This window comes from Salarias fasciatus, unplaced genomic scaffold (assembly GCF_902148845.1).
Source record: "Salarias fasciatus unplaced genomic scaffold, fSalaFa1.1, whole genome shotgun sequence".
NCBI classification, from domain to species: domain Eukaryota; kingdom Metazoa; phylum Chordata; class Actinopteri; order Blenniiformes; family Blenniidae; genus Salarias; species Salarias fasciatus.
In genome coordinates this window covers 20,001-35,125 of record NW_021941338.1, presented here as the reverse complement: position 1 = coordinate 35,125, position 15,125 = coordinate 20,001, and the positions used below count along the sequence as shown (strand labels likewise).

General features: G+C 57.1%; 1 protein-coding gene across 1 annotated transcript in view; it reads right to left on the bottom strand.

Annotated features, from left to right (window-relative positions):
- Positions 1-1,215: 1,215 nt before the first annotated feature.
- Positions 1,216-15,125, bottom strand: part of galnt16 (UDP-N-acetyl-alpha-D-galactosamine:polypeptide N-acetylgalactosaminyltransferase 16) — a gene marked incomplete at its 3' end in the record, with an annotated part of 25,178 nt that continues 11,268 nt past the window's right edge. The window contains exons 8-14 of the mRNA XM_030087043.1: positions 14,758-14,842; positions 10,556-10,659; positions 9,894-10,020; positions 9,267-9,359; positions 6,243-6,326; positions 5,135-5,258; positions 1,216-1,409 (exon numbers count right to left, since the gene is read on the bottom strand). Of these exons, the coding sequence (XP_029942903.1) occupies positions 1,216-1,409; positions 5,135-5,258; positions 6,243-6,326; positions 9,267-9,359; positions 9,894-10,020; positions 10,556-10,659; positions 14,758-14,842 (811 nt within the window). The remainder of the gene's footprint in view (positions 1,410-5,134; positions 5,259-6,242; positions 6,327-9,266; positions 9,360-9,893; positions 10,021-10,555; positions 10,660-14,757; positions 14,843-15,125) is intronic.

The window sequence follows — 15,125 nt, the reverse complement described above, 5'->3', positions numbered from 1 at the left end:
CAGGAAGTGGATCAACCCGAGAACCAGGAAGTGGATCAACCCGAGAACCAGGAAGTGGATCAACCCGAGAACCAGGAAGTGGATCAACCCGAGAACCAGGAAGTGGATCAACCCGAGAACCAGGAAGTGGATCAACCCGAGAACCAGGAAGTGGATCAACTCGAGAACCAGGAAGTAGATCAACCCAAGACCAAACCTGAGGACTGGATCAACACTGTGCGAGACGCCAAACTGTCAACCGGACTGCAACTACAGCCGGATTGAAACTACAGCGAGACTGAAAGTACAGCGGGACTGAAACTACAAAGGGCTGAAACTACAGCGAGACTGAAACTACAGCGAGACTGAAACTACAGCGGGACTGAAACTACAGAGGGCTGAAACTACAGAGGGCTGAAACTACAGCGAGACTGAAACTACAGCGAGACTGAAACTACAGCGGGACTGAAACTACAGCGGGACTGAAACTACAGAGGGCTGAAACTACAGCGAGACTGAAACTACAGCGGGACTGAAACTACAGCAGGACTGAAACTACAGCGGGACTGAAACTACAGCGAGACTGAAACTACAGCAGGACTGAAACTACAGCGGGACTGAAACTACAGCGAGACTGAAACTACAGAGGGCTGAAACTACAGCGAGACTGAAACTACAGCGGGACTGAAACTACAGCAGGACTGAAACTACAGCGGGACTGAAACTACAGCGAGACTGAAACTACAGCAGGACTGAAACTACAGCGGGACTGAAACTACAGCGAGACTGAAACTACAGCAGGACTGAAACTACAGCGAGACTGAAACTACAGCGGGACTGAAACTACAGCGGGACTGAAACTACAGCAGGACTGAAACTACAGCGAGACTGAAACTACAGCAGGACTGAAACTACAGCGGGACTGAAACTACAGCGAGACTGAAACTACAGCGGGACTGAAACTACAGCGGGACTGAAACTACAGCGAGACTGAAACTACAGCAGGACTGAAACTACAGCGGGACTCCTCTAGAAGACCTGGTCAGAATGGACGGAATACGTCCAGCCTGGACCATCAGACTTCACTGGAATTACAACTAGAGAAACACTGACGAGGACACCGAACAACACCAATCACAGCCCCCTGCGGGGCCCACAGTGACCCCCCCCCTGCTGGGCCCACAGTGACCCCCCCCCTGCTGGGCCCACAGTGACCCCGCCCCCTGCGGGGCCCACAGTGACCCCGCCCCCCTGCTGGGCCCAGAGTGACCCCGCCCCCTGCTGGGCGGGATCACGGAGCCACCTGGCCTCACCTGTCGGGGCTCTTTCATGTTGCAGGGCTCCATCTTGACCTTTGACCCTGCTGAGAAGGCAGAGATGGCCAGGCAGACGTCCTGCTGCCGGATGAGGGGCTCCAGCAGCTCCCACCTCTGAGGAGGAGGAAGAGGAGGAGGAAGAGGTCAGCGGTGAGGAACACACACACACACACACACACACACACACACTCTGAAATCAAAGCCAGTGTTATTGAACCAACATGACGGCTGAGCCGAAAGGAGAAGCTCTGGATTTACCGGTCAGTCTACGTCCCCCCCCTCACCTCTGGTCCTGAGTCTGGGTCAGGACCGAAAGGACAAGATCCCGGATACAAGCGGCTGAAATGAGCTTCCTCCGTAGGGGGGCTGGACTCCCTGAGAGACAGGGGGAGGGGCTATGTCACCAGGGGGAGGAGCTACATCACCAGGGGGAGGAGCTCGGAGTAGAGCTGCTACTCCTTCACATCAAGAGGGGCCAGCTGAGGAGGCTCAGCATCTGGTTAGGACGCCTCCTGGACTAATCCTGGACGCCTCCTGGACGCCTCCTGGACGCCTCCCTGGGGAGGAGTTCCGCGCATGTCCCACTGGGAGGAGACTCCGGGGAAGACCAGGACACGCTGGAGAGACCATGTCTCTCGGCTGGACTGGGAACACCTTGGGATCCTCCCAGAGGAGCTGGAGGAAGAGTCTGGGGACAGGAAGTCTGGGGACAGGAAGTCTGGGGACAGGAAGTCTGGGCCTCCCTGCTGACCCCTGCTGACCCCTCCTGACCCCTGCTGACCCCTGGTGACCCCTGCTGACCCCTGCTGACCCCTGCTGACCCAGGAACCATCAGCTCTGGCCTGGACCCGGGATCGGCTCCTACAGAACCTTCTGGTGTGACCAGGAGGATTCTGGGAGACGGAGCTGTGGAGGACAGCAGGAACCAGAACCAGAGACATTCCTGACTCTGGAAACCGTGTCCCCTCCATCCCTCTGTCCCCTCAGTCCCCTCCCTCCCTCTGTCCCTGTGTCCCTCTGTCCCTCTGTCCCTCTGTCCCGGGCTGCTGGGATGTGGGGCGGGGGGGGGGGGGGGGGGGGTCCAGAGTCTGGGGGGGGCCACAGGAAAGGCTGTGCCCCCCTGGTTTTAACCTGGACCTGGGTCCAGCCAGGAGGCGCTGGTCAGCCGACCGTGACGCTCTGTGAGCCAGAGCGGAGAGGCCGAGTCCTGGACCGGTGTGTAGACCACTGCAGGGATCCAGGTGAGACGGGACAGGGGCGAGCAGGGCCCGACCTGACCCTGCTGGGGGGTCGGCTTTAGTCTCTGCCGAGGTCCTCGGGTTGAACACACTTCTTCTGACCGCTGCACTGATCTGCTGCTGGAGGTCGAAGGAACTGTCAGAGATCACACCCAGGGGGGGCTGCCAAACACAATGACCTCTGACCTCTGTCTCCTCCTCGCTGAGGTTGAGGAAGTTGGCTGTCATCAGAGCCTTAACGTCCGACATGCAGTCCAGCAGAGGCGGGAGAGCGGCAGGGCCGTCGGAACAGCCGGACGCCGCAGAGGAGGGAGGTGCTGTGTTTCCTGACGATGCCTCCTCAGGGCAGCAAGTACAGCAGAAATAAACTGGGGCCCAGGATGGAGCCTTGAGGCACGCCACAGGGGAGGTGAAGCCTCCCAGCTGAACAGAGACGCTCCTGTCAGTCAGTAGGACCAGAACAACTCCAGGACTGGACCTCTGATGTCCAGGTGTTGGAGGCGAGACAGCAGGACCCTGTGGTCCACTGAGGTCCAGGAGCACCAGGACCACAGGGCTACCTGAGTCCTCAGCTAGGAGGACCAGGACCACAGGGCTCCCTGGGTCCACAGCTAGCAGCAGGTGGTTCAGGACTCTGGGAGGACGGTCTCTGGGCTGTGGCCAGATCTGAATCCGGACTGGAATTTTTCAGAGGTTATTTCTTAAAAATAGATGCAGCTGGGAGTAAACTTCACGCTCAAGAGCTCTGGAGAGGACGGAGGACGGAAGACGGGCGGTTTGGAGACGGGCCGGAAGTCTGCAGTGGAAGGGGGGGGGGCTTTCAATAGAGGATGAACCACAGCGTCCCCGAAGGCCGGTGGGACACGACCAGAGGACAGGATGCTGCTGACCAATGAGAGGAGGACAGAGTGACTGGATCCAGGACTGCTGGATCCTGGAGGAGGCGCGAGGACAGACAGTCAGAGGACAGACAGAGGGTGGACAGACAGTCAGAGGGCAGACAGTCAGAAGACAGACAGTCAGAGGACAGACAGTCAAGAGGACAGTCAGACGGCAGACAGTCAGAGGACGGACAGAGGACAGACAGTCAGAGGACAGACAGTCAGAGGACAGACAGAGGGTGGACAGACAGTCAGAGGGCAGACAGTCAAGAGGACAGACAGAGGGTGGACAAACAGTCAGAGGGCAGACAGTCAGAAGACAGACAGTCAGAGGACAGTCAAAGGACAGACAGAGGATAGACAGTTAGAGGACAGACAGAGGACAGACAGTCAGAGGACAGCTGGAAGGCTGCAGGAGTCCTACTGCAGCAGAGAGGGAAGCTCTCTGAAGAGGAAGACGGAAGAGGGAGACGGACTCAAACTGTGAGGAGGTTTCTGGGGGGGGGGGCAGCTATCTTGCTTCCTCTGTCCCTCCGTCCCTCCGTTCCTCTGTCCCTCCGTCCCTCTGTCCCTCTGTTCCTCCCTCCCTCTGTCCCTCCGTCCCTCTGTCCCTCCGTCCCTCTGTCCCTCCGTCCCTCTGTCCCTCCCTCCCTCTGTCCCTCCCTTCCTCTGTCCCTCTGTCCCTCCCTCCGTCCCTCTGTCCCTCTGTTCCTCCGTCCTTCTGTCCCTCCCTCCCTCTGTCCCTCCGTCCCTCTGTCCCTCCCTCCCTCTTTCCCTCCCTTCCTCTGTCCCTCCGTCCCTCTGTCCCTCCCTCCGTCCCTTCCTCCCTCTGTTCCTCTGTCCCTCCGTCCCTCTGTCCCTCCCTCCGTCCCTCTGTCCCTTCCTCCCTCTGTCCCTCGGTCCCTCCGTCCCTCTGTCCCTCCCTCCGTCCCTCTGTCCCTCCCTCCCTCTGTCTCTCTGTCCCTCCCTCCCTCCGTCCCTCCCTCCCTCTGTTCCTCTCTCCCTCCCTCCCTCTGTCCCTCCGTCCCTCTGTCCCTCTGTCCCTCCCTCCCTCTGTCCCTCCCTTCCTCTGTCCCTCTGTCCCTCCCTCCGTCCCTCTGTCCCTCTGTTCCTCCGTCCTTCTGTCCCTCCCTCCCTCTGTCCCTCCGTCCCTCTGTCCCTCCCTCCCTCTTTCCCTCCCTTCCTCTGTCCCTCCGTCCCTCTGTCCCTCCCTCCGTCCCTTCCTCCCTCTGTTCCTCTCTCCCTCCCTCCCTCTGTCCCTCCGTCCCTCTGTCCCTTCCTCCCTCTGTCCCTCGGTCCCTCCGTCCCTCTGTCCCTCCCTCCGTCCCTCTGTCCCTCCCTCCCTCTGTCCCTCTGTCCCTCCCTCCCTCCGTCCCTCCCTCCCTCTGTTCCTCTCTCCCTCCCTCCCTCTGTCCCTCTGTCCCTCCGTCCCTCTGTCCCTCCCTCCGTCCCTTCCTCCCTCTGTTCCTCTGTCCCTCCGTCCCTCTGTCCCTCCCTCCGTCCCTCTGTCCCTTCCTCCCTCTGTCCCTCGGTCCCTCCGTCCCTCTGTCCCTCCCTCCGTCCCTCTGTCCCTCCCTCCCTCTGTCCCTCTGTCCCTCCCTCCCTCCGTCCCTCCCTCCCTCTGTTCCTCTCTCCCTCCCTCCCTCTGTCCCTCTGTCCCTCCGTCCCTCGGTCCCTCCCTCCCTCTGTCCCTCTGTCCCCCCGGTGGTGCGGTCCTGACCTGTGTCTGCGGCCGGTGTCCCCCGTTGACCCTGCACTCGGCCAGTCCCAGGCCGTCTCCGCGGGTCTCCAGACACAGACGTCCCTGTTTGAGCAGGCTGGACACGGCGTCCTGCTCCGGAACCCTGAAGGACACCCGGGAGAGACAGAGGACAGATGGACTGAGTCCAGGACGCTGAGGACGGAACGTGGACTCACAGAGCTGAGCTGCTCCAGATGTGGGCGGAGCCGAAGCAGCCGGCCAGTGAAAAGATACAATGTTTCAGTTTTCCTCCAATCCCTGCCTTTCCTGAGCAGAGCAGCCTCTACAGGGGGCGTGGCGTTTCCCACAGGGGGCGTGGCGTTTCCCACAGGGGGCGTGGTGTTCCCATAACAACCAGGAGGAAGCTGGAGTAGAACCAGACCAGAGACCACGCGCTCCGGTCTCAGCCTTAGCTACAGTCAGACCCCCCAGACCAGGTCCACCCAGACCCCCCAGACCAGGTCCACCCAGACCCCTCAGACCAGGTCCACCCAGACCCCCCCAGACCAGATCCACCCTCTAACAGGGTCCAGACCCTCCAAGACTCTAACAGGGTCCAGACCCTCCAGGACTCTAACAGGGTCCAGACCCTCCAGGACTCTAACAGGGTCCAGACCCTCCAGGACTCTAACAGGGTCCAGACCCTCCAGGACTCTAACAGGGTCCAGACCCTCCAGGACTCTATTCATTCTAAATGAAGCAGAATTTTAGAAACTGGCGATTTTAACATGTTGAAAACATCTCAGAACATCTGGACCTGGTTCTAACACCCTGGACCTGGTCTAAAAACCCTGGACCTGGTTCTAACACCCTGGACCTGGTCTAAAAACCCTGGATCTTGTCTAAAAACCCTGGACCTGGTCTAAAAACCCTGGACCTGGTTCTAACACCCTGGACATGGTCTAAAAACCCTGGACCTGGTTCTAACACCCTGGACCTGGTCTAAAAACCCTGGACCTGGTTCTAACACCCTGGACCTGGACGGACGGACAGACGGTCCTGTCTTTGTCTGTTCTGTGCTCGTTGTTGTGAGTCCTGGCGGGTTCGGGTTCGGGTTCGGGTCCGGATCCGGACCGGGACGCGGTACCTGAGCTCCGGGTAGACGTTCTCCATGTACCAGCGGAACGGTCTGCAGTTCAGCCTCCGCCGCAGCGCCAGGCGCTCCGCGATGCTGCGAGGGTGAGACAGACGGTGAGAGGGTGAGACGGGAGCGTGCTGGCAGAGTCTGAGAGTCCTCAATTCACCCCTCCACCCCTCAATTCACCCCTCCACCCCTCAACTCACCCCTCCACCCCTCAATTCACCCCTCCACCCCTCAATTCACCCCTTCACCCCTCAACTCACCCCTCCACCCCTCAATTCACCCCTCCACCCCTCAATTCACCCCTCCACCCCTCAGTTCACCCCTCCACCCCTCAATTCACCCCTTCACCGCTCAATTCACCCCTCCACCCCTCAATTCACCCCTCCACCCCTCAATTCACCCCTCAATTCACCCCTTCACCGCTCAATTCACCACCTCACCCCTCAATTCACCCCTCCACCCCTCAATTCACCCCTTCACCGCTCAATTCACCACCTCACCCCTCAATTCACCCCTCCACCCCTCAATTCACCCCTTCACCGCTCAATTCACCACCTCACCCCTCAATTCACCCTCCACCCCTCAATTCACCCCTCCACCCCTCAACTCACCCCTCCACCCCTCAATTCACCCCTCCACCCCTCAATTCACCCCTCCACCCCTCAATTCACCCCTTCACCCCTCAACTCACCCCTCCACCCCTCAATTCACCCCTCCACCCCTCAATTCACCCCTCCACCCCTCAGTTCACCCCTCCACCCCTCAATTCACCCCTTCACCGCTCAATTCACCCCTCCACCCCTCAATTCACCCCTCCACCCCTCAATTCACCCTCAATTCACCCCTTCACCGCTCAATTCACCACCTCACCCCTCAATTCACCCCTCCACCCCTCAATTCACCCCTTCACCGCTCAATTCACCACCTCACCCCTCAATTCACCCCTCCACCCCTCAATTCACCCCTTCACCGCTCAATTCACCACCTCACCCCTCAATTCACCCTCCACCCCTCAATTCACCCCTTCACCCCTCAACTCACCCCTTCACCCCTCAATTCACCCCTTCACCCCTCAATTCACCCCTCCACCCCTCAATTCACCACCTCACCCCTCAACCCCTCAATTCACCCCTCCACCCCTCAATTCACCCCTTCACCCCTCAACTCACCCCTTCACCTCTCAATTCACCCCTCCACCCCTCAATTCACCCCTTCACCGCTCAATTCACCCCTCAATTCACCCCTCAATTCACCCCTTCACCGCTCAATTCACCACCTCACCCCTCAATTCACCCCTTCACCCCTCAATTCACCCCTTCACCCCTCAACTCACCCCTTCACCCCTCAACTCACCCCTTCACCCCTCAATTCACCCCTTCACCCCTCAATTCACCCCTTCACCTCTCAATTCACCCCTTCACCCCTCAATTCACCCCTCCACCCCTCAATTCACCACCTCACCCCTCAACCCCTCAATTCACCCCTCCACCCCTCAATTCACCCCTTCACCTCTCAATTCACCCCTTCACCCCTCAATTCACCCCTTCACCTCTCAATTGACCACCTCACCCCTCAATTCACCCCTCAATTCACCCCTTCACCGCTCAATTCACCACCTCACCCCTCAATTCACCCCTTCACCCCTCAACTCACCCCTTCACCCCTCAATTCACCCCTTCACCTCTCAATTCACCCATTCACCCCTCAATTCACCCCTTCACCTCTCAATTCACCCCTCAATTCACCCCTCCACCCCTCAATTCACCACCTCACCCCTCAACCCCTCAATTCACCCCTCCACCCCTCAATTCACCCCTTCACCTCTCAATTCACCCCTTCACCCCTCAATTCACCCCTTCACCTCTCAATTGACCACCTCACCCCTCAATTCACCCCTTCACCGCTCAATTCACCACCTCACCCCTCAATTCACCCCTTCACCCCTCAACTCACCCCTTCACCCCTCAACTCACCCCTTCACCCCTCAATTCACCCCTTCACCTCTCAATTCACCCCTTCACCCCTCAATTCACCCCTCCACCCCTCAATTCACCACCTCACCCCTCAACCCCTCAATTCACCCCTCCACCCCTCAATTCACCACCTCACCCCTCAACTCACCCCTCCACCCCTCAATTCACCACTTCACCCCTCATTTCACCCCTCCATCATTCCTCCATCACTCCTGGAAAAAGACCTGAGAAACTCAAACTCCTTAGTGGAACAGAACCAGGAGAACGGTTCTGGTCCTGGAGGTCTTGGTGGAACAGAACCAGGAGAACGGTTCTGGTCCTGGAGGTCTTGGTGGAACAGAACCAGGAGAACGGTTCTGGTCCTGGAGGTCTGGGTGGAACAGAACCAGGAGAGCGGTTCTGGTCCTGGAGGTCTGGGTGGAACAGAACCAGGAGAGCGGTTCTGGTCCTGGAGGTCTTGGTGGAACAGAACCAGGAGAACGGTTCTGGTCCTGGAGGTCTGGGTGGAACAGAACCAGGAGAGCGGTTCTGGTCCTGGAGGTCTTGGTGGAACAGAACCAGGAGAACGGTTCTGGTCCTGGAGGTCTTGGTGGAACAGAACCAGGAGAACGGTTCTGGTCCTGGAGGTCTTGCTGGAACAGAACCAGGAGAGCGGTTCTGGTCCTGGAGGTCTTGGTGGAACAGAACCAGGAGAACGGTTCTGGTCCTGGAGGTCTTGGTGGAACAGAACCAGGAGAACGGTTCTGGTCCTGGAGGTCTTGCTGGAACCAGGAGGTTCTGTTCGCTTCTCTGCACTCAAATAAATCAGGTTTCAATATAAAAACCTGCAGGCAGCGAGCTGGACGGACCTGCAGCTGAAGGTCAGGTGAAGGTCAGATGAAGGTCAAGTGAAGGTCAGATGAAGGTCAAGTGAAGGTCAGATGAAGGTCAGATGAAGGTCAGATGAAGGTCAAGTGAAGGTCAGATGAAGGTCAAGTGAAGGTCAGATGAAGGTCAGATGAAGGTCAGATGAAGGTCAAGTGAAGGTCAGGAAAAGTCCAGATGAAGGACGAACCTGCCGAAAGCTTTCCCCTGAGCCGACGGCCGAGCAGAGTAGTAGTACTGCTTATACTCATCCATCCACACCTCCGCCGCCCGGCGGGTGTTCCTGCACAGGGACAGGGACAGGGACAGACAGGGACACACCGGGACAGGGACAGACAGAGACAGGGACAGGGACACACAGGGACAGAGAGACACAGTCAGACATGTTTGAAAGACGTCTCGCTGTTCTGTGACATGAAATCAGCTTGTGAGAAAGACTGAGACTGTCCAGTGATTCTGGAGCGTCCAAAAGTAGTGATGGTCCTCATGTTGGGACACATGTCTCATCTGTGTCCACAGCTGTGTGGAGAGCATCTGCTGCAGTGTGCTGAGGACCGTCCCGGACCGTCCCGGACCGTCCCGGACCGTCCCGGACCATCCCGGATCGTCCTGGACCGTCCTGGACCGTCCTGGACCGTCCCTGTCCTCCACTGGAGCTCATGACTTTCTCTGCTGGTTTGGAACTCCAGACAGGTTCCAGACCCGGGCTGCGGCCGCGCACGTGGCCACGTCACGGGCCGGACCCGGGGCCGCGCACGTGGCCGTGCACGGCTCCGGGGGTGGCGGTCAGCCGGTGGCAGGTCACGTGCGCGCTGACCTGATGTAGGTGAGCGCGTTGCCCTCGGGGAAGTCGTACGGGTGGCGCTTCCGGAAGACGTGGCCCACGCGGCTGCAGGGCAGGATCTCCAGACTGCCTCCACACATCCAGACCCGGAAGGACAGTTCTGCAGAGAACCAGGACCGCAGGACACACGTCCATCACACTGAGCCAGGGGACAACGGACACAAACTGAGACGTACAGTGTGGAAACCAAAGCGGCTGAAAATAATGAATGAATGAATGAATGAATGAATGAATGAATGAATGGCTTTTATAAAACAGGCTGGCGAACAGTGACAGAGCTACATGTGACGGAGCAGTAGAGGACATGACGGAGCAGTGGAGGACATGACGGAGTAGAGGACATGACGGAGCAGTAGAGGACATGACGGAGCAGTAGAGGACATGACGGAGCAGTGGAGGACATGACGGAGCAGTAGAGGACATGACGGAGCAGTGGAGGACATGACGGAGCAGTAGAGGACATGACGGAGCAGTAGAGGACATGACGGAGCAGTGGAGGACATGACGGAGCAGTGGAGGACATGACGGAGCAGTGGAGGACATGACGGAGCAGTAGAGGACATGACGGAGCAGTGGAGGACATGACGGAGCAGTAGAGGACATGACGGAGCAGTGGAGGACATGACGGAGCTCACCAAAGTTCTCGCCACCCCAGATGTCCATGTGGGTGTCGTACTGTCCCAGGTGGTTGAACCAGTTCTTGTCCATGACGAAGATCCCACCTGCAATGACGGGGGTTCTGCAGACAACAGCGTCAAAACCACAATCAAAAGAACAGCATCAGAACAGCGTCAGAACAGGGTCAGAACAGGGTCAGAACAGGGTCAGAACAGTAACAGAACAGGGTCAGAACAGGGTCAGAACAGGGTCAGAACAGCGTCAGAACAGCAACAGAACAGGGTCAGATCAGGGTCAGAACAGTAACAGAACAGGGTCAGAACAGCGTCAGAACAGCAACAGAACAGGGTCAGAACAGGGTCAGAACAGTAACAGAACAGGGTCAGAACAGGGTCAGAACAGTAACAGAACAGGGTCAGAACAGCGTCAGAACAGCAACAGAACAGGGTCAGAACAGGGTCAGAACAGTAACAGAACAGGGTCAGAACAGGGTCAGATCAGGGTCAGATCAGGGTCGAACAGCGTCAGAACAGGGTCAGAACAGCCTCAGAACAGGGTCAGATCAGGGTCAGAACAGGGTCAGAACAGGGTCAGAACAGCCTCAGAACAGGGTCAGATCAGGGTCAGAACAGGGTCAGAACAGGGTCAGAACAGGGTCAGATCAGGGTCGAACAGCGTCAGAACAGGGTCAGATCAGGGTCAGAATAGGGTCAGAACAGCCTCAGAACAGGGTCAGATCAGGGTCAGATCAGGGTCAGAACAGGGTCAGAACAGGGTCAGAACAGCCTCAGAACAGGGTCAGATCAGGGTCAGAATAGGGTCAGAACAGCCTCAGAACAGGGTCAGATCAGGGTCAGAAAAGGGTCAGAACAGCCTCAGAACAGGGTCAGAACAGCCTCAGAACAGGGTCAGAACAGGGTCAGAAAAGGGTCAGAACAGCCTCAGAACAGGGTCAGAACAGCCTCAGAACAGGGTCAGAACAGGGTCAGAAAAGGGTCAGAACAGCCTCAGAACAGGGTCAGAACAGCCTCAGAACAGGGTCAGAACAGGGTCAGAACAGCCTCAGAACAGGGTCAGATCAGCCTCAGAACAGGGTCAGATCAGGGTCAGAACAGGGTCAGAACAGGGTCAGAACAGGGTCAGAACAGCCTCAGAACAGGGTCAGATCAGGGTCAGAACAGGGTCAGAACAGCCTCAGAACAGGGTCAGATCAGGGTCAGAACAGGGTCAGAACAGGGTCAGAACAGGGTCAGAACAGCCTCAGAACAGGGTCAGAACAGCCTCAGAACAGGGTCAGAACAGGGTCAGAACAGCGTCAGAACAGGGTCAGAACAGCCTCAGAACAGGGTCAGAACAGGGTCAGAACAGGGTCAGAACAGCCTCAGAACAGCGTCAGAACAGCAACAGAACAGGGTCAGAACAGGGTCAGAACAGGGTCAGAACAGCCTCAGAACAGCCTCAGAACAGCGTCAGAACAGCAACAGAACAGGGTCAGAACAGGGTCAGAACAGGGTCAGAACAGCGTCAGAACAGGGTCAGAACAGGGTCAGAACAGGGTCAGAACAGCCTCAGAACAGGGTCAGAATATAGTCAGAACAGGGTCAGAACAGGGTCAGAACAGGGTCAGAACAGCAACAGAACAGGGTCAGAACAGGGTCAGAACAGGGTCAGAACAGCAACAGAACAGGGTCAGAACAGGGTCAGAACAGGGTCAGAACGGCCTCAGAACAGGGTCAGAATATAGTCAGAACAGGGTCAGAACAGGGTCAGAACAGGGTCAGAACAGCAACAGAACAGGGTCAGAACAGGGTCAGAACAGCAACAGAACAGGGTCAGAACAGCGTCAGAACAGGGTCAGAACAGCGTCAGAACAGGGTCAGAACAGCGTCAGAACAGGGTCAGAACAGCAACAGAACAGGGTCAGAACAGGGTCAGAACAGGGTCAGAACAGCAACAGAACAGGGTCAGAACAGCGTCAGAACAGGGTCAGAACAGCCTCAGAACAGGGTCAGATCAGGGTCAGAACAGGGTCAGATCAGGGTCAGAACAGCGTCAGAACAGGGTCAGAACAGGGTCAGAACAGGGTCAGAACAGCAACAGAACAGGGTCAGAACAGGGTCAGAACAGGGTCAGAACAGCCTCAGAACAGGGTCAGATCAGGGTCAGAACAGGGTCAGATCAGGGTCAGAACAGCGTCAGAACAGGGTCAGAACAGGGTCAGAACAGGGTCAGAACAGGGTCAGATCAGGGTCAGAACAGCAACAGAACAGGGTCAGAACAGGGTCAGAACCGGGTCAGAACAGCAACAGAACAGGGTCAGAACAGCGTCAGAACAGGGTCAGAACAGGGTCAGAACAGGGTCAGAACAGCAACAGAACAGGGTCAGAACAGCGTCAGAACAGGGTCAGAACAGGGTCAGAACAGCAACAGAACAGGGTCAGAACAGCGTCAGAACAGGGTCAGAACAGGGTCAGAACAGCGTCAGAACAGGGTCAGAACAGGGTCAGAACAGGGTCAGAACAGCGTCAGAACAGCCTCAGAACAGGGTCAGATCAGGGTCAGAACAGGGTCAGAACAGCGTCAGAACAGGGTCAGAACAGGGTCAGAACAGCGTCAGAACAGCCTCAGAACAGCGTCAGAACAGGGTCAGAACAGGGTCAGAACAGCGTCAGAACAGGGTCAGAACAGGGTCAGAACAGGGTCAGAACAGCGTCAGAACAGCCTCAGAACAGGGTCAGATCAGGGTCAGAACAGCCTCAGAACAGGGTCAGAACAGGGTCAGAACAGCATCAGAACAGGGTCAGAACAGGGTCAGAACAGGGTCAGAACAGGGTCAGATCAGTGTCAGAACAGCCTCAGAACAGCGTCAGAACAGCAACAGAACAGCAACAGAACAGGGTCAGAACAGGGTCAGAACAGCCTCAGAACAGGGTCAGAACAGGGTCAGAACAGCGTCAGAACAGGGTCAGAACAGCATCAGAACAGGGTCAGAACAGGGTCAGAACAGCGTCAGAACAGGGTCAGAACAGGGTCAGAACAGGGTCAGAACAGCGTCAGAACAGCCTCAGAACAGGGTCAGATCAGGGTCAGAACAGGGTCAGAACAGGGTCAGAACAGCCTCAGAACAGGGTCAGATCAGGGTCAGATCAGGGTCAGAACAGCGTCAGAACAGGGTCAGAACAGGGTCAGAACAGGGTCAGAACAGGGTCAGATCAGTGTCAGAACAGCCTCAGAACAGCGTCAGAACAGCAACAGAACAGCAACAGAACAGGGTCAGAACAGGGTCAGAACAGCCTCAGAACAGGGTCAGAACAGGGTCAGAACAGCGTCAGAACAGCAACAGAACAGCAACAGAACAGGGTCAGAACAGGGTCAGAACAGCCTCAGAACAGCGTCAGAACAGGGTCAGAACAGGGTCAGAACAGCAACAGAACAGGGTCAGAACAGCGTCAGAACAGGGTCAGAACAGGGTCAGAACAGGGTCAGAACAGCCTCAGAACAGGGTCAGAACAGCCTCAGAACAGGGTCAGAACAGGGTCAGAACAGGGTCAGAAAAGGGTCAGAACAGCCTCAGAACAGGGTCAGATCAGGGTCAGAACAGGGTCAGATCAGGGTCAGAACAGCCTCAGAACAGCGTCAGATCAGGGTCAGAACAGGGTCAGAACAGCGTCAGAACAGGGTCAGAACAGCGTCAGAACAGCGTCAGAACAGGGTCAGAACAGGGTCAGAACAAGGTCAGATCAGGGTCAGAACAGGGTCAGAACAGGGTCAGAACAGCCTCAGAACAGGGTCAGAACAGCAACAGAACAGGGTCAGAACAGGGTCAGAACAGGGTCAGATCAGGGTCAGATCAGGGTCAGATCAGAGTCAGATCAGGGTCAGATCAGGGTCAGATCAGGGTCAGAACAGGGTCAGAACAGGGTCAGAACAGGGTCAGATCAGGGTCAGAACAGGGTCAGAACAGGGTCAGAACAGGGTCAGATCAGGGTCAGAACAGGGTCAGAACAGGGTCAGATCAGGGTCAGATCAGGGTCAGATCAGGGTCAGAACAGCAACAGAACAGGGTCAGAACAGGGTCAGAAAAGGGTCAGAACAGCCTCAGAACAGGGTCAGAACAGGGTCAGATCAGGGTCAGAACAGGGTCAGATCAGGGTCAGAACAGCGTCAGAACAGTGACCCTGGTTGGCCTGACGGGGGGAGGGGGAGGGGCTCCAGCCACCTGATTGGCTGCGTGGGGTCGCTCCTCGCCATCTTCTGCTCCAGAGGGATCTGCTCCCAGCGGAAGTGGAGACTCCAGTCGAACCCTGAAGACACAGAGCAGAACCAGAACCAGAACCCAGTGATACCCGGTTCAACAACGGTTCTCTGGACCCCCAACAGCAGGCCAAGCAGCAGTCCTGCACACCGGGCTGTGTGTGTGTGTGTGTGTGAGAGTGTGTGTGAGTGTGTGAGTGTGTGTGTGTGAGTGTGTGTGAGTGTGTGAGTGTGTGTGAGTGTGTGTGTGTGTGTGTGTGAGTGTGAGTGTGTGTGAGTGTGTGTGTGTGTGTGTGTGTGTGTGTGAGAGTGTGAGTGTGTGTGTGTGTGTGT